Source organism: Boeremia exigua (genome assembly GCF_020726555.1).
Source record: "Boeremia exigua strain MPI-SDFR-AT-0100 chromosome Unknown C7974scaffold_4, whole genome shotgun sequence".
In the NCBI taxonomy this organism is placed as follows: Eukaryota; Fungi; Ascomycota; class Dothideomycetes; order Pleosporales; family Didymellaceae; genus Boeremia; species Boeremia exigua.
The window spans coordinates 2,086,409-2,103,655 of NW_025763521.1; the positions used below are offsets into that span (position 1 = coordinate 2,086,409).

General features: G+C 60.0%; 6 protein-coding genes across 6 annotated transcripts; 3 read left to right on the forward strand and 3 right to left on the reverse strand.

Annotated features, from left to right (window-relative positions):
* Positions 1 to 643: 643 nt before the first annotated feature.
* On the forward strand, positions 644 to 2,742 carry C7974DRAFT_155781 (uncharacterized protein). The gene has a single exon (XM_046135864.1). It carries the CDS (start codon positions 749 to 751, stop codon positions 2,387 to 2,389), a length of 1,641 nt encoding a protein of 546 aa, XP_045999399.1. The 5' UTR covers positions 644 to 748; the 3' UTR covers positions 2,390 to 2,742.
* Positions 2,743 to 4,690: 1,948 nt separating this feature from the next.
* On the reverse strand, positions 4,691 to 5,647 carry C7974DRAFT_155797 (uncharacterized protein). Its single transcript, XM_046135865.1, has 2 exons — positions 5,141 to 5,647; positions 4,691 to 5,088 (listed from the first exon to the last, which is right to left on the reverse strand). The coding sequence occupies exons 1-2, from the start codon at positions 5,378 to 5,380 to the stop codon at positions 4,816 to 4,818; spliced, it is 513 nt and encodes a 170-aa protein (XP_045999400.1). The 5' UTR covers positions 5,381 to 5,647; the 3' UTR covers positions 4,691 to 4,815.
* Positions 5,648 to 6,439: 792 nt separating this feature from the next.
* C7974DRAFT_155800 (major facilitator superfamily domain-containing protein) lies at positions 6,440 to 8,342 on the reverse strand. Its single transcript, XM_046135866.1, has 2 exons — positions 6,701 to 8,342; positions 6,440 to 6,646 (listed from the first exon to the last, which is right to left on the reverse strand). Exon 1 carries the CDS (start codon positions 8,247 to 8,249, stop codon positions 6,795 to 6,797), a length of 1,455 nt encoding a protein of 484 aa, XP_045999401.1. The 5' UTR covers positions 8,250 to 8,342; the 3' UTR covers positions 6,440 to 6,646; positions 6,701 to 6,794.
* A 1,614-nt stretch (positions 8,343 to 9,956) lies between these two features.
* On the reverse strand, positions 9,957 to 11,315 carry C7974DRAFT_282765 (uncharacterized protein; the record flags this gene model as incomplete). Its single annotated transcript, XM_046137600.1, has 1 exon — positions 9,957 to 11,315. A coding segment is annotated over one exon (1,359 nt), but the record flags the coding sequence as incomplete, so codon positions are not given.
* Positions 11,316 to 12,378: 1,063 nt separating this feature from the next.
* C7974DRAFT_155833 (uncharacterized protein) lies at positions 12,379 to 15,392 on the forward strand. Its single transcript, XM_046135867.1, has 5 exons — positions 12,379 to 12,817; positions 12,872 to 12,984; positions 13,032 to 13,106; positions 13,152 to 15,083; positions 15,128 to 15,392. The coding sequence occupies exons 1-5, from the start codon at positions 12,613 to 12,615 to the stop codon at positions 15,212 to 15,214; spliced, it is 2,412 nt and encodes an 803-aa protein (XP_045999403.1). The 5' UTR covers positions 12,379 to 12,612; the 3' UTR covers positions 15,215 to 15,392.
* On the forward strand, positions 15,393 to 16,844 carry C7974DRAFT_155834 (uncharacterized protein). Its single transcript, XM_046135868.1, has one exon. It carries the CDS (start codon positions 15,570 to 15,572, stop codon positions 16,824 to 16,826), a length of 1,257 nt encoding a protein of 418 aa, XP_045999404.1. The 5' UTR covers positions 15,393 to 15,569; the 3' UTR covers positions 16,827 to 16,844.
* The last annotated feature ends 403 nt before the right edge of the window (positions 16,845 to 17,247 follow it).

A 17,247-nucleotide genomic window follows, 5' to 3' on the forward strand; every position in this document is an offset into this window, starting at 1 on the left:
CCAGCGGCCATGGCTCTCTGTCGCAGCGCCGTTACGTGAGCTACCGATCTGGCCGACAGACGCCAAATCTGGTCGAGCAAGACCGACTACTGCGGGTGAGCGAACCTTAACACACCCTCTGGGCAACTGAGCAGCAGTTTCACGCTGATCATGCCATTTGGCTGTTCTCTTTCTGGTACGCTTGAGCCAACTCCAGCCAGTGCTCGGCCGACAATCCCATGTCACTGCAAATGTGCCGTCTTGAGTCCGCCACCAGGTCAAGCCAGCATGGACGAAGCGGGCATTTGCTGGTTCTGAGCGAGCGTCAGCCGCGGGTAGGCAGCCACAACAGTCCCTTGCAAGACCGTCTCCGGCCTGCCACCAATGGCTGCAGCCGGATCCTGGTTGCGCGTGGTGGAGGGCTGCCTCCGCTCGCTGGAGGAATCTGGACGAGGGCTCGCTTGTCGTTAGTAGCGCGAAGGTACCAGATCTCGCGTGTGAGTCGCTCTTGCTTTTGGGACCCGCTGCCCGTCATTTGCGCTTTCCACGTGCACCGCATTGTATTTACTCTCTTCTACCCCGTTGTCCTCGCTTCTGTTGCTGTTCTGCTGTGTCGTGCGACTTCTCAGCTGGCCGCTTTACGGCTGCGCGCAATGTGCTGTTGCTACTATCTGCCAATCACTCGCTTCTCTGCGACACACCGATCCTCGCTGCTAAACCCTAACCGACTGCCCGACCGAGATCATCGTCGCCGTTGTTGCATCGAGTCATGGCCTCAGACTTAACAACGCAGTCCCCGCCGGCTGGCCCACGCATACCAAAGCTCAAGTATAGGAACCCACTGCCGCCAGATCAAATCTCGCTATCGTCGCAGGTTTCATCTCAGGAGTCGACACGGCCGCCAACGCAAAGACAAGCCTCAGCTGCAAGTTCAGAATTCCCTCCGTCACCCTGCCGGCCGTCTTTCGAGACTGCTGCAAGTACCACATCCAGTCTGGCGTCCACACCGTCCAGCCACTCGAGTTCCAATGACTCCAAGGCGCCAAAGAAGAAGAAAAAGAGCAACTCGGTGTTTGGCTTCTTGTCTCTGAAAGAACCTTCTCAGGCGGCTTTCGAGCAGTTTGCCGAACAGCAGCGCAAGCAAGGCAATGGACGGGGTTCGATATCGCCCTCGAATTCTTCCGTCAAGAGTGGTGCCACGTTTGCAAGCAAGAAGTTGCCGGAAACCGTTCCCAAAGTCAATTCCAAATGGGATGGTGTTCCGGAAACAGTAAAAAAGCGCCAGTCCACAGCTGCTTCCGCCACCAGGTCAAGCAAGGACACCAAACGGTCATCAGGATCCTCGTTTGGAACAAAAGGCTCGAATCTCGCTGCACTACCTTGGAACGATTCAGAATTCTCTGTCATGTCAAACGAGTCCCGGGGCCCGCCCAACTCGATCAGATCCGTCTCACACGGGATCAACGCCGACATCTATCACAACGGACACTATATTCCCTCCTCGCCATCTGATAGTTCGCTGGCTGAGCCATCTCACTATCACCCTGAGGAGCCAATGGCATCTGGTGCCCTGCCAGTAGCCCATTCGGACGACGCCGAAGACAAGCCTCTGTCCAGGGACCAGTATCCAACAGTGCAAGATCTCGAGAGCGTAAGATCGATATCGCCCGCATCATCAACAGCATCAGTCGATACCATTGTACGTGCCGAAGCCGATGTAATCTTCAAGAAGATGAACGACCGTCCCCAGCAGCAGAATTTCTGGGGTGGAAGCGCGCCAGCCGTGCAGACACCCTCTGAGGCTGGTTCCGAGTCGGATGTGCCCGAGTCTCACGATTTTCTCTTCGAGCTACCGTCTGGCACCTCATCGCAGAAGACAGACTCTCCCATGGCATCGCCATCAGGCTCCTATAGTGTTCCAGATATCCACCACGCCGAACCACCAGCACCCTACACCCCATCGCCTGTTTACGACAACCCGCCTGTCCCTCACTACTCCCCCTCGCGGCCAGTCCAAAACTTCAGCCGGCCAATGGCATCTCCGACACCCAAGCCGGTCAGTTTTTTCCAGCCAACAGCTCCGCCGCCTGTGGCGCCATCATCCATTCGGTCACGGGCCAAGAGCTCCAGCCTTCCAACTCTATACGAGAACTCTATCGCCAGCACCGAGTCTCTGGAGACGATCCGGGATGACGATGCGCAGTCGATTGCGCCGTCTTTCACGCCATCCTCGATTGCGCCTTCTGAACTATCGGAGCACTGGCACCAATCTTCCCGCGACCGGCTTGGTCTGGGCGGGCAAATGCGCAAGAGCGATGTGCTGCCGTGGAACACAAAGGAGGAAACTCCAGGTAAGCCCAAGAGCAGACATCGTTTGTCATTGTTGATGAAGGGCGCACTACGGTCATAAGGTTCCCCTGGTGGTGAACTGCGACTAACTCTCGTGCATAACAGCTCGCTACAGCCAGCAACCATCATAGTTCGCCATTTGTGTTTATTCAGCGTTCAGCGTCAGCATCATGTCTCGAGCGACGGTCATCACCGTTTTACGTATAGATACCCAATCCATGTCAACATATCGGAGTCACTCGCTTCATGTACACGGTCACCAATCTTCAGTGCAGCATTTTGCCGTCATCACATCCCCGCAAGCGACATCAAGCAACCGCATGATCGCCATGACAGCGCAGAGCGGTGGTCGCCGTCTGATGTGGGCTAGACAGCTGGCGGCGCATAATGTGCGCCATCCGCCAACAGTAACGTACTAAATCTATCATGTTTAATTTCCGCCTAACCTACCCTTCTCATTTGTCCGCGCGGCTCCCCCGCGATAATGCAGAGGTGCTGGATGTCCGGGCGCGGATGCACAGTGCTGTACTGAACCTTATTTCGCTATGCACGATCCCGGACTGTACTCCGTGGATTCTTCGCATCTTCTACGCTAACCGTCGTTTGTCTCCGTGGACTGTAATTCAAATCTAACGGCCAATCACCGCATGCATGCTGCCTAGCCCTGCGTGATGGAGGGCGAGCCAAACCACTGATTTGTCGTTGAGCAAATTCAGCAAGCCATTTCTCAACGCAAAGTACCCCCCGATAGCTCATTCGCCATTTCATGCCGTCACACTTGTACAATATGTACACAAGTACTTACGTGTGCCATACCTCGTGCCGATCAAGCACGGCCGATCGAGCATCACCCGCCGGATCTGGCGCGACTCGGTACGAGTGCAATCTCGGTGTACGTCTGTGCGGAGCGCACTGGCGAGGGCCGGGAGTAGGGTGTACTTACAGTGGAGCAAGCCTTTTGTGGGAGATGTTCGGCGAATTTCCTGGTGGTGCGGGCGTGGGATGTGGCGTGGGAGAAGCGCTAGGCAAGGCAGATTTGTGCTGGGAGTGAGTGGAGTTTAGCGGTGTTGGGGTGGTTATAACTTATTGGAGTGATGACAGTTGTTGAGACTCGTGTGGGAGTGTTGGGCGGGATGCGTGAGGGTGTTTGTCGTGGGTGATTTGATATTCTATTCTGGGGAGGTATAGCTGCTCTAGATGATGAATTAAGTTACTTCGTTCTATGTTGATGGATAAACTAAGTTCCATGTCGACGAGTAAACCTACTAAGCTGGCAAACTCCCTATCTTTAGGGTTAGTGTCCAGTGCGCCTGCAGAATTCCTACTTCCTGTCAAATGACTGATACCAGCAGCAGCCAATCGCTCAAAGTATGATCGGCCACTAACACTGCAGAAATGCCTAAAGGATGAAATATCAGGCAACCTGCCGCTGTGAGAGATTCGTTGAATAACTCCATTGATAGGTGCATCTTCAAAGTTTTGCTCTTGCTGGACGCAGTTACCATAGTTTCATAGGAAGCAAGAGGGCTTTCGAGTAAGCCACGTATTTTCAAGTATACCCGAAAGAGAGGAAACAGAGGGCAATTGCGTATTCAGATCCACCGCTCCCACCTTCTGCGTCGAACTTATGATCAACGTTATTGCATTCTAACTGTTGTTCAAAGCGCCAACCCTTCTTTCATACGAAGTCCAGAAAGGCATTCTGCGAGTCTTTAGCCAGTATATCCAGAAAGGAAGCCTCAAAGGATAAGTAAGAAACGATATGTTCACATGTCCAGGACCATTGACTGGATGGTGAGACCTTGGACACACTGACTCACCCTTTTCCAGACAACGATCGCAGAACAAAACGATGGCTAGGCAGCGAGCCACAGTGGGACAACGGATTGCAGGCTTGTAGTCATTTCCGACCGGGACATGCATCAAGGCGCTGGAAACGATGTACCTTCTGGCACGACCGTTTGGGCATTTTGGCAGAGACTGCCGAAGCAGCTACGCCTCCAACAAGAGCACTCCTGCAAGCTTTGAAAGACAGCAAAAAGGGAGACCGATGGCTGAACTCGTGGGTCGCACTTGTTGCTATTGGGTTGACGCTTTTCTTTGGGTTGGTTCGGGACATCGAGGGGGCGATTTAAGTTTACAAAGCGTACTATCCGGCTGATTGATGTCGGGATATCTCCTTCGACGTACTACAAACGTCTGCTGCAGGCCGAAAGACTCCAACACGCAACCCTCTACCTTTCTTTGAACCCCCCTCTCATGAATCACAGCATCCCATCTTTTGGACCCCCCTCGATTGTTCGGGTGTTTCTTATATTCTCCGATAACAAGTGAGAAAGCGATTTGGCTGATAGCATTCGTAGATTCAGACTGACTTATGCTGAGCTACACAGGCTATCTACACGAATAATAATTCTTGTGATGACCTGTTCATATCCATCCAACCAATCCCAACATTTACGGACCCTTGTCGCCGCCATTCGTTGCCTACCACGGCGGGTTACCACGGCAGGTGTCCCCGAAGATCTCGCCAATTTTTCTACCCTGGTGTGATACCTGGTTGTGCTGAGCAGACATCATGACAAGATAGGCATCATTGTTGAGTCTGGCTCCACAGAGACCACGCTGGCTGCCACCCGTGATGCCCGTAAGCCTGTGGTGCGCATTGCCCCAGGCATCGCCAGACCAGCTCCTGCCCTGGCCCTCGGACGCCACCCACAAGCACTGGCCCCAGCAGCAGACGCCCTTGATTTCGTAGACCTGGGATTGCGTGTTAGGAGCGGGGTTTCTGTGTTGATCAAGGGATACTCACGCCGAGGTTGCCGCCAAAGTCGCCGCCGTAGTTGTTGTTCCAGGTGTTCCGCAACATCCAGAGCGTGCTGCCTCCGACTACAGTACCTCCTATGGTTGCATGGCATTCGTCGCGGAACCAAAGGCCTCGTTTGTTGAGAGGATTGGGAGAGGTGTCCGGCGAGGGAAGAGCTGGTGCAGCACTTACGCCAGCAGAAGCGGCGAGCCACGTAGCCAGGACAGTGACAAAGGCGGTCTTCATACTGAGAACGGATTGAAGGCTGCTTGGTGATGTCGAGGGGATGTGGTGTTCGAGATACTTCTCCAGACACGAAGGTTTGACGTCTGCTTTATACAACCCACATAGATAAATGTATACACACCTATGTCTCGAAGCCACCGAGTACGCTGAGAGCTAACACCGGCCATTTTTCACCGGCCATGCATCTCCCATAGCCATACGAGGAAGTAACGTTCCCTCGGAATCTTGCCAAGCAGGTGCCTAACTTGGCAATATCCTATTCGAGCGTGTCATACACATATCTACAATAGGCCCGTTGCTCGCCTGCTTAAAGTACTAGTCTATCGGCTAGCGCTTATAATGCGTGAACCACGATTCGCCCTCCGCGTCTCTGTAGTCGCGAGCTTCCTCAATTGTAGCCGCGTCGAATGAGGCGCCAAGCGGCTGCCCTGCAGTATGTATGCCCCGAAGCTCTTGGCCAATTTAACAATAACACGGCGTCCAGGCTGCTATCCGTTTCAGTGGTTAGACTTCAGGTCGAGAACCTAGAGTAACATGGCGTACTGCATATTGTCCAGTGGGGGAAATCTCTCAGTGCCATTGTCGGCGCTGTTGCCAAGGAGAGCAGCACCCGGTGAGAGCTATATCGTCCATGAACGCATGAACCTTGTCCTGACTTCCCGCATGCTCTGCTCTGCCGCCTCTTGTTCTTGGGGTCGGAGATTGAGATTCGTTCTAGCCCGTGGCAATCTCCTGCAAAAAACAAATAGAGCACTGTAGTAGCTATGCCGTTTTGCGTACGAGCAAGAGCCCGTGATCGTCCGCTGTTTGTATCTCACTCGAGAGTGTAGCGTAGACGTGCAAAGATCAGCATGGCGAAGTGGCTTGGACTAAACCTCCCACTAGTGCAGTTCCTACACATGCATATGTGGCTGTGCCGGACACAGCTCGCCATCTTTACCCATCGCATGCAACACGAATCCAATAAATGCCACCACCGGGATTCTCGGCGGTACCTCTGCACACGTTCTGGCCTGAAAAGGTATGCGATGCCGCACAGTAGTTGGGCGCCTTGAACCTATAGCTACCGCATGGTGGAACCTTGTGGGAAGCAGCGTTGAGGCATTGTTCGTCCTGCACGGCTTCTTCTGTTGAAGCATGCGTGAATCTTGCCTAGGATTTGCTTGTGGATCATGAACCACGACATGAGATCGTAGCCACCATTTCATCGGGAACATCGCGGGCTTCAATTTGTAGCTGGTGTGGCTATATTGAGCTTTGGCAATGCTGCTCGTGTTAACGTCGTCGCCAATCACCGACACTGGCGAACGTTCGGCGCACCAGTAGCAAGCATATCCGGACGTAGAGTCGTGAACTCAATGAATATAACGAACCTGAGCTTTTGAGATGCGAATAGATATACATACCGCCCCCTCTAATACGTAAACCGAAACCCGGGCGTGCCCTCCAACACCACTTTCCCCCTCCTCTGGCGCCCGTTCGCGATGTAGAAATACACGCTGAACAGCCCCACGACCGCGACAATCAACACATGGCTCCCAATCGACACCCACACGGCGGTCAAGTACCGCGGACTCTCCTGGCGGCGGACGATGAAACTCCCCGCGATCCCGCCCGCGCCGTTGCACGCCGTCACCGCCGCGGCCGTGAACACCCGCTTCCACTGGCCGACGACGTTGTTGGCCTGGTACGTCGCCATGGCGGCCCAGTTGGCCACGTACGCGCCGGTCGCGAGATACGTGCCCGCCAGGCGCGCGCCGACGTGCGGGCTGAAGCCCAGCAGCGCGAAGCCGACGACCAGCGTGGCGCAGTTGAACACGATGACGGGCCCGCGCAGGCGGAAGCGGTCGCCGACGTAGGACGATAGCAGCGCGGGGATGACGGCGTAGAAGTAGGGCGGCGCGGAGAGCAGGATCGAGTCGCCCGTGCTGAAGCCCATGCCGCCCTGCAGGATGATGGGCAGGAAGTAGCTCATGCTGGTGGAGACGAGGTTCTGGAGGAAGTAGAGCGTGCAGAAGGCGTAGATCTTGGGGTCTGCGGCGTGGGAGAGCACCGCGCGCCAGGTGAAGGGGGTCGGCTCGTGGTCGCCGCGGTCGAGCGCGATGCGGGCGCTGGCCACGCGCGCCTCCGACTCGCTCAGGAAGTGGAACGACGTGTGTGCGCGCTCGGGGAAGTCGGGCATCCACCAGTACGTCAGGACGCCGAGGAAGGCGGTGATGGCGCCCTGGACGACGAACATCCACTGCCAGCCCTTGAGGCCGTGGGCGCCGTCGAGGCGGTTGAGGCCGTAGTTGACGATGCTGCCCGCGGCGAGGATGGATACTTCGCCGCTCTGCATGAGGGCAAAGCGCAGCTGCTGCTCCTTGCGCGTATACCAGATGCTAAGCAAGTAGGTAAGCCCAGGGTAGACGCCCGACATGGCGATGCCGAGCAGGATGCGCAGGGCGATCATCTGGCGCCAGGAGGTGACGAACGCGGTGCACAGCGTGATAATCCCAAAGCACACCGTGATGAACGAGAACCAAATGCGCGGGCCGAACGTGCGCACCGCGATGGTCGAGGGCAGCTGGAACGCGATGCTGGCAATGGTGAAGATGAAGATGGACACGGAGTAGCGGTTCCCCACGTCCAGCTCGAGGTCGGACAGCATCGAGGTCACCGACGCCGACGAGATGACGCCGCTGTCGAGCAGGTTGAGACTCGCGAGCACGCCGGCGATGCTGCACAGCCGCAGGTCGACCTTGAATCGAATCCCGCTCTTCCACTTCTCCTCCAGCTCGTCTGGCGCTGACAGCAGCGACCCGTCGTCCTCGCGCTGCACCTCGCGCACCGACTCCTCCGACGCCTGGCTGGGTGTCCGTTTGACCATGGTGGTGTCTGTGGCGGCGCGGGAAAGCCCTCTAGTCCTTCTCTTACAACAACACGATATGTGTAGTTCTATACAACACGTGTAGTCCCGAGTGCCTCTTAGCGTCGACCGCGAGCGTCGCCAATCCGTAACTGCCCTCACAAGCAAGCCCGCTCACGAACCTCAGCGTCAGTCCAGAGCAGTACGATGCACCCAAAAACCCGACAAACCCTCTCATATAAGCACAAACCCAAAGCCCATGACGCGACGAGGCGAACCCAAGCCCCGCCCACAGAACGCGCTGGAAAATCTGCGTGCTTATCTCACCCACCCCAGCAGTGGTGCAATCCTCCTGCACGCAGGTGTGATCCGGGCCGCAGCCGCAGCCGGGGCCGAGGCTCGTGCGCGCTGCGTGCCCGGATTGGGTGCTGCTTAGCAGGCGCGGGAGCGGGGATTGGTAAGCGCTTAGTTATGTGCTCGGGGATGCTTACAGAAGGGGGGTGTGCGCTTGCGAGATAGACTGTGGATGACACTTGTTACTGATGCGTGGTAAGCGCGCTGTGGTTCCGCGGTGTTTGCAGGGCGTGCTGAAGGTGGTGGTTGGAGTGCGGCAGAGTGCGCGGGATAGTGCATGTGTGTCTCGCGGTGTAGGCAGGATAACGGTGGACGGAGATGCAAGCCTACCTGTGAAGTATCCTACTACAACGACAGCAAAGCAGAGAAAGCACACAAGACGCTATAAAACACTTCTTCGCCTACAATACATGACAATATATGTACCACTTACCGTTATTGCTAAACCCCAGCTCCACGCATCCATCACAACTACAGCTACACTACAAGTCCAGCACCAAGCCCAGTGATCTTCAACCCCCCCCCCCCGCCGTCCTATTGAGAGAGAGGGAGAGAGAGAGCCCAGATCCCCAACCCCGACCCTACCCCCACCGCGCTGACATTTCCAGGTTCGGATTCGGAGGCTTCGGCTTCGGAGACTTCAGAATCGTCGGAGCCACGTTATCTGCGGCCGACCTCCCAGACACGCGGCCAATGTAGGGACGACAGTTCATTGTCGCGTAATTTAACAACTAGACTGCGCAACGGCCGCGAGCGACGGTGTGGGGATGCAGATGAACGCATATATGTGTGTGCATGCATGTGTATGTGTGTGTGTATGTATATATATGTGTGTGTATGTATATCTGCACAACACATCGAATCCGACGCTGGAGTACTGCAACACTACGAACCAAGGGGACACATTAAATACTACTCTCCACTCGGAACTGCTGTACGGACTACTGCGTACAAGCTACTGCACGAACTGCTGTGTACCAACTACGGTGTACAAACTACTGTACCAACTACTCGGCCACCCCCGGCGCCGGCGTGGCGACCTCGACCTTGACGCCGACCTGCGGCTCCAGCGCCTCCGTGTCCTCGCGGACGGGTCTGCGGCCCTCGCGCCGCTCGTCGTAGTACACGTACTCGTCGCCGCCGCCACGGCCCCCGTACCGCGGGCCCGCGCGCTCGTACGCGTAGGGCTCGGGATACGGTTCGTAGCGGACGGGGGCGGGGCGGTAGTCCGGCGCGGGGCGGTACTCGGGGTGGTACGGGCGCGGGCGGTCGCTTCGGACGCGGACGAACTCGTACTCGGGCTCGGGGTAGTAGAGAGGCGGCTGGGGGTTGCGGTGGTCGTCGTAGAAGCGGGGCGGCGAGAAGTGGTGCGTGCGGTCTTGGATGGAGACGTAGTCGCGCGGGGGTCTCCTCAGGCCACTCGGCCTCCCGCCAGGCAACGACGATATTGCCGCTGCTGAATGCAGTGGTGTGTTTTGCTCCGTAGTGCTGGACAACACCCTCAAACCCAAAAGGCCGGGTGGCTTGATCGCAGTCGCTGCCGTGGCAGAAGAAGATCTCGCGGCGGTACTGTTCTGTTAGCGGCTTGAGCTTGTTGTCATATAGCCACTTCATGTTCTCCAGCACCAGCGGGGGTCTATCAGAGGGCTCCGCAGCATTCACGCCTTCATAGTAAGCGCGCCTTACGTGCATGAGGAGGTCCGCAGCAAACTTTGGGCTGTTCTCGTGGGTGAGAGCTTTGCCATGGTCCCACTCCCGGTTGATGAAGTCGTCCGCAATGGCGCTGAGTCTGTCACGAATGGGCCGCTGGGACTCCTCCCATTCCCGGTCCATGGCCTCTTTTGCTTCCTTGGAATTGGCATCCTGGTGACGGCGGTCAGTTTGCTTTGTCGGAAGCAGGGCTGCGCGAGACACGTGGTCGGCTTCGGCTTGTTGGGCAGCAGGCAAGTTGGCAATTAGGCGAGGCTGCAAGACGCTCCAGGCGTAGTCAGTCATTGGCTGGGAGATCTGGATGGCTGCCTTGAAGGCGTCCATGTGGCGCAATATGCTTGGAGCAATGGGAGGGTGCATCTGCTGGCACCGGCGCTCAATGTCCGTTTTCCGGGTGGCTTTGGCCTCGTTGGCATCATGGAGGTTCCGCTGCTGGTTTGGCTGGGCGCTACCGGAGTGGACGGGCTGGGGAGTGAAGACATTTGGCGGGATGGTGGGAGGCCTGTGTGCGTAGTGGTGCGGCGCTGCAGCTGTTAGGTTGGGCAGCGGAGGGGTACTTGTGAAACGTCTGACACGGCCGCCATGCATGGCAGCAATCGAAACACTTGAAGAGGACTTACTCGCTGGGACTGGCGCATGGAGCACGGGGGAGGCAGTGTGGCGCTTTGGGGATCTAGAGGGCTTGGGTGCGGCGGGTGGCGAGGGCGCACGCTTTGCGTGTTTGTACTTGACGGCCCAGCGCTCCCAGGCCTCGGCTGCCTTGAGGCGCTGCTTGCCTCGTGCTTCAAGGCCCTTGTACCACTCTTCAGCGGCAGCGGGTCCGAGAGCGAGAGCGTCCTTGAGCTCCTGGGAGATGTCGTCGACGTGCTGTCGGTAGTAGTATTTAGCAATCTCGACGCTCGCAGGGGTGGCGGCGGTCTGCAGAGCGTGGGCGGGAATGTAGTGGTGGTCGCTCGTGATGAGAGCGAAGGGAAGTGCGGGGCGGAGTGCGGAGGCGGAGGAGAAGAGCAGGCTCGCGTCCTGCAAAAGTCAGCAGCTGGGGGGAAGGGTGCGCCTACAACTCACTGTCTGGCATTGCTGCATCAGACAAGGGCCGCAGGCTCGGATGGCGAAGGGCCACACGGTGCGGACCATGGTGTCGCCTGGGCCCTGCTGCCACATCTTGTCACTGGAAGGGCTCGCGCCGAGCTTGCTACAAAACTGACAGGCCCTGGACCATACAAGCTGCCACATTTGCAGCTCGGTACGGCCCGGGAGGGGCTTGGGGGCACTGGAGTGGTAGGCATTGCGGGCAGAGGCCCACAGCGCTTCAGACTTTAGGAGAGGCAGACAACCATGCTCTGGTTTGGACAGGGGGACGTTAGACACGTCTGTGAGATAAGAATGAAAAGGTCGATTGACTTGGATCAACCGACCGAGGTCTGCAAGAGAACAAAAGGAAAAGACGTGCTGCCACACAGCGGGTGGCAGGCCGGCGCTGGGCCGCAGCTGGGGAGTGACAGGCGCGGGGACGGCCGTCGAGACCGAGTCCAGCCTGCGCTTCTTGTCCGCAGGCGGGCCCGCGTCCAGACGGCGCTTCTTGTCGGCAGCAGTGACGGCCGTGTCCAGGCTGCGCTTTGCGGGCGAGGCATGGCGGTGCATGCGGGCGGCGGCCAGGGCGTCGGCGTCGTAGAAGTCGACCGAGGACGCGGCGCTCGACTCGCGCTCGAACATGGCAGCAGCAGTGGCAGCGACAGTGGCGAAGCTCACAGGAGCTCCACCGACGATGCGCGGCAGGCTGCACACATGTGGTGGTGTGGTGGCGGGCGACGACCGGGGTCGCGGTGCAGACGGGCACGGGGCGGCGGCAACGGGCAGCGGGTAGCGGACGGCGTGCTTATGGCGACGGAGGCGGACAGAGACGGCAGCGCGTGCTGGGCGAGGGTGAGGAGGGAGCGGCGGCGAGCTGGTGGCCGGCGAGCAGCGTGCAGACGAGGCTCGCGGCGCTCGGCCTATCAGGGCGCAGTGAGGCGCGCAGCCCAGCGGCGGCCTGACAAGCTGGGACACGCTGGGACACGCTGGGGCCGGCACGTCAGCCGCGCTGGGCCCATGACGAAGGCTTGGCGGCGGGCGCTGTACCTACGTCGCCCAGTGCGCGTACAGAGGACCGCCCGCCCGCCATACGCTTCCTATACGAGCAGCCCACACCGCGCTCGTCACACCCACCGCGCACACAGAGAGCCTCCCACGCTGCTCTCTGCCTCACCCGCCCATTCGCTCCTCGCTCCTCTCACCCGCCGCTCCGCCCACCCCGCCGCCCGCCGCCGCCGCCGCCATCGCCATGGCCTCGCTCAACACGTCGACCAACGGGCCCAACATCACCCGCAGCTACCAGAACGTCGTCAACACCCCGCCGCCGTCGGGCTCGCAGGCCCAGTCGCCCACCTACGGGCAATGGGCCGTCTTCGCCGTCACCGCCCCGCTCGTCAGCGCCTTCCAGCACGACGGCGGCAAGGAGAGCGTGCTGAAGGTCCAGAGCACCGGAGGTACGCCGCCCATTGCGCCCAATTGAGTTCCGGCCCGCCTGCTGACCTGCGCAGAGGGAGAGCTGCTCGACCTGATCGACGAGTTCTCCGACGGCCGCATCCAGTTCGCCTTTGTCAAGGTCAAGGACCCCAACTCGTCGCTGCCTAAGAACGTGCTGATTGCCTGGGTACGAATGGTCCATGCTCTCTGCGCGCCTCTGCTGACCAAGACCAGTGCGGCGAAGGCGTGCCCGAGCGCACCAAGGGCTACTTTGGCAGCCACCTCGGCGTTGTCTCCAAGCTGCTCCACGTACGTGCCGTCGTCACCGTCTCATGGTCGCGCTAACCCCCGCAGGGCTACCACGTCCAGGTCACCGCCCGCTCCGACGCAGACCTCACCCCCGAGCGCATCATCCAGAAGGTGTCGGATGCCTCCGGCGCCAAGTACTCCGGCGGCGCCAACATCCCCTCGTCGAGCGGGCCGCCGCCTGTCGCCGCGAAGAAGCCCGTCTTCACCCCTACAAACGTCGGGGGCGGAGCCTCCGCCTTCAACCCGCTCGGCCGCGCACGAGCCCCTGCGCCGCGGGGCGACGAGGACGCTGATGGCTGGGGCGCCGATGCGCCAGAGGTCACGCGCTCGCAGCTCGAGAAGGTCGGCACCGCCTACAAGCCTACAAAGGTCAACATGGCCGAGCTGTCCAAGGGCAGGGACGACACCACCCGCTCGCAGAACGACCGCCCAGAAGTCGTCAGGGGCGCCTATCAGCCCATTGGCAAGGTCGACATCGCCGCCATCAGGGCCCAGGCGAAGGAGCAGAAGGACGACCGGCCCACCGTGGTCAAGGGCGCATACGAGCCAATCGGAAAGGTCGACATTGCCGCTATCCGTGCAAAGGCCGCCGGTGCGCCGTCGGGCTCGCCAGCAGCAACCGGCGCATCCAACGACGACGAAGAGGAGCGGCCCAAGTCGCTGGCCGAGCGCTCCGCCGCCTTCGGCAACCAGCCCGAGCGTCTCACCAGCCTGCCCAAGCCCAAGGTCGCCAACAAGTTCGCAGGCGCGAGCGCCTTCACCGGCACCAAGGCCCCTGCTCCCGGCGGCTTCACCGCCCCGAAGCCGGCCACCTCCGCGCCAGTTGGCACTGCGAGCAAGACCTTTGCAGACGAGGGGGGCAAGACCCCGGCTCAGATATGGGCAGAGAAGAAGGCCGCCCGTGGCGAGTCGGTCAACGCACCCGCTGCGCCCATCGAGGCCCAGCAGAGCGGCGGCGGCGGCTGGAAGAGCGGCTACACGGGCAAGTCCTGGGCGGCTGTCCAGACCACCCGCACCGGCCAGTCGGCCAGCAACCTCAGCGAACAGCGGACCGGCGATGCCCCAGAACAGGAGGAGCCCTCTTCGCCGCCCGCTGGTGTTGGCTCGCTCAAGGACCGTTTTGCTGGCGGCGCGCCTATGGGAGCTCCCGCCCTGGACAACTCGAGCAAGCCGAACGCTGGTCGCGGTGTCCCCATGCCCGGTCTGCCCAGCCGTCCCAAGGAACCCGAGTCTGATGACGACGACGTGCCGGCAACGCAAACCCAGCGCCTCCCGTCGCCGCCTCGTCAGCCACGCAGCCCGTCTCCCGAGCCTTCAGGCTCTCCCGTACGCATTGCTATGCCTGTAGCACGCGGAAGGGAGCCCGAGCTCTCGCCGGCCGAGGAGCAGCCTCCTGCGATGCCCAACCGCTCGCTTGCACAGGCCGCCTCGCAGGCCCGCGACCTCTCGCCCGAGCCCCGAGTCGAGGCAAAGGACCCTGCGCGCAGTGCTGGCGTCGCTGTTGCAGCCGGCACTTTCGGCGCTGCAGCAGTGGTCGGCGCTGCCGCTGGCGCTGCTCTCGCTCACGACGACGACGACGACACGGGCGCTGGTGCTGGAGCTGGCGGCTCTGGCAAGCGCGCCGTCATCGTCTACGACTACGAGCGCGCCGAAGACAACGAGGTCGAGCTCCGCGAGGGCGACCACGTGACCGACATCGACATGGTCGACGACGATTGGTGGATGGGCACCAACGCCCAGGGCGAGCGCGGCCTGTTCCCCGCCAACTACGTTGAGCTCGTCGAGGGCGACGACGACGCTGCCGCACCCCCTCCCCTGCCCTCGCACCCCTCTGCGCCCCAGGACCCTGAGCCCGCTCCCGCCGCTCCCGCCGCCGCTCCCGCCGCTGCAGGCCCCACCGCGACCGCCGTCTACGACTACGAAGCCGCCGAAGACAACGAGCTCAGCTTCCCCGAGGGCGCAACCATCACAGGCGTCGTAAGTTGTTGCGTGTACATTATAACTATTTCTAACTCTAGCAGGAATTCCCCGACGAGGACTGGTGGCTCGGCAACTACAACGGCGCGTCTGGCCTGTTCCCTGCCAACTATGTCCAGCTCGACGAGTAGAGCGGTTGTCCATGCAGGGTCCGCGGAGGATCCCTGGTACGGAGGTAGAAAGAAAGGAAGAAGAAAAATCGGAACCGCTGTTTGCGAGATGCAGCGAGCGCTGCTGGTTCCTGTTGGTGGAGGGGTATTCAGGTACTAAGTATTGAGATATTGGACCCTCCCTGCATATATCGAGTTATAAGCGTCTCTGATTCTGTTTTTCTCGCCGTCTCCACACGGTCTCAGTCCTGCATCCTTTCACTCAAGTTCCTACATCTCAAGACTCCAACGCACTTCCCTCGCAAGACGGCACGAGAAGAAATAAGCTCACAAGCACCCATCACCACCCACGCATACCCACTCGTATCCACCCACCATGTCTACGTCCACCCCACCCACAACACCCTGCCCCGCCCCCCTTTCCCCCATAATAACCTACCTCGCCCTCCTCCTCCTCTTCCTCGCCACCGCAACTCTCTGGACGAACCACTCCGCCCCGACACCTAGTCCCGCTGCAGTGCGACCCACCACCACCACCTCGACGTCCATTTCTACCTCCACCTCCTCGCTGCGTGAAGCGCGTGAAGCGCGCCTCGAGCACCGTATCGCCGAGCTCGAGCGCCGTGGCAAGGGACTGGGTGCGTCGAATACCGAGCTACTACTCGACAACGAAACCCTGCGGGCGCGTCTCGAGGAAGCAGAGCGCGGGAGCGCGGTGCTGCGGGCCGCGGGCGAGGGGCTAAAGAGGGCGGTTGGGGAGCTGAAGGGGGTTAACGGGCGGTGGGAGGACGCGTGTGGGCAGCTGGTGGCCGCGTACGAGGAGCTGGAGGCGGTGCATGAGGGCCTCGGGGCTGCGCGTGAGGAGCTCAGGACCGCCAATGCAGACCTGCAGACCGCCAACGAGGAGCTGAAGACCGCCAACGAGGAGCTGAAGACAACCAACGCCTCCCTGTCCCACCAAATCCATACCCAAGAATCCGCACACACCGCACTGCGCACCGCCGTCCGCACGCTGGAGTGCGACGCCCTGGCGTCGCAGCTCGAGCTGTACACGGCGCAGCGCACGCACGCGACACAGGCCGCTGAGCAGGGCGCCCGGATCGCAGACCTAGAGTCCGAGAAGGGGGACCTCGCTGCTGCGAACGGAGAACTCGCGGCTGCGAACGATGCGCTGGAGGCCGCGAAAGATGGCCTGATCATCGAGACCACCGCGCTCCGCGACCAGGCCGAGGGCCTGCGCCGCATGCACGACATCCTGCACACCGACTACCGCAGGCTCAGCGCCGACACCGATGCCCTGCGTGCACGCCACGAGCGCGAGACCGCGGTCTTGCGCGACGACGCGGAGGAGCTGTATGCCCGTGTGTGCGTGCTGGAGCGCGAGAAGGCGCTGCTGGAGGGGGGTCTGTGCGCTGGCGGGGAGGGGGAGGTGGTGGGTGCCGAGGGTGAGGAGGAGGGTTTTGAGTGGGATTTCGGAGAGCGTGTCGACGCGAATGGACTCGTACGCGCTGACAGGGGGCTGCCGGGTGAGCAGGAGGAGGAGGACGACGAGAACCTGGGCAGCGAGACAGGCGAGCGTCCGGAGAGGGACGAAGACCTCTTGAGCCCAGAGGAGGAGTTCGTGCAAGTGTAGCGCATGGCGGGGTCTCCGGGCTGCAGCATCACGGCTTCAGTTTTCACAGTACACATGACATGGATATCCCTGGGGTTGTATTTCGGTCTCACGTTTCTTGTGGTGGTTCTTGACGCCCTCCGTGGTGTCTTCCCTGGACTTGGTTAGTGAAGTAGAGTGAAGTAGAAAGATCTGTATACACCTCGACATTGCACACAACAACCGATATAGACCTGACGATAGAATGCTAACACAGCAGTCTACACTTCTTGGCTCGAAGCCGCGCGCTTGCATGCCGCGCACTTGCATGCCGCGCATGCACACAATTATAAGTTGTGTTAGATGAAATGAACTTCAGCTTTAACGTGCCCAGTGGAGACGGGCATCGTCATTCGGGCACGTAAAATCACGCAGTCCTCAAATCTGAGGAACTGGCCCAAAA

Excerpts from the sequence above, each read along its gene's own strand:
- C7974DRAFT_155781 (XM_046135864.1), top strand. The coding sequence starts at position 749 with ATGGCCTCAGACTTAACAACGCAGTCCCCGCCGGCTGGCCCACGCATA.
- C7974DRAFT_155797 (XM_046135865.1), bottom strand. The coding sequence starts at position 5,380 with ATGAAGACCGCCTTTGTCACTGTCCTGGCTACGTGGCTCGCCGCTTCT. Across the intron at positions 5,089-5,140 it reads ACTTTGGCGGCAACCTCGGC|GTCTACGAAATCAAGGGCGT; the intron begins GTGAGTATCCCT and ends ACGCAATCCCAG.
- C7974DRAFT_155800 (XM_046135866.1), bottom strand. The coding sequence starts at position 8,249 with ATGGTCAAACGGACACCCAGCCAGGCGTCGGAGGAGTCGGTGCGCGAG.
- C7974DRAFT_155833 (XM_046135867.1), top strand. The coding sequence starts at position 12,613 with ATGGCCTCGCTCAACACGTCGACCAACGGGCCCAACATCACCCGCAGC. Across the intron at positions 12,818-12,871 it reads GAAGGTCCAGAGCACCGGAG|AGGGAGAGCTGCTCGACCTG; the intron begins GTACGCCGCCCA and ends TGACCTGCGCAG. Across the intron at positions 12,985-13,031 it reads AGAACGTGCTGATTGCCTGG|TGCGGCGAAGGCGTGCCCGA; the intron begins GTACGAATGGTC and ends GACCAAGACCAG.
- C7974DRAFT_155834 (XM_046135868.1), top strand. The coding sequence starts at position 15,570 with ATGTCTACGTCCACCCCACCCACAACACCCTGCCCCGCCCCCCTTTCC.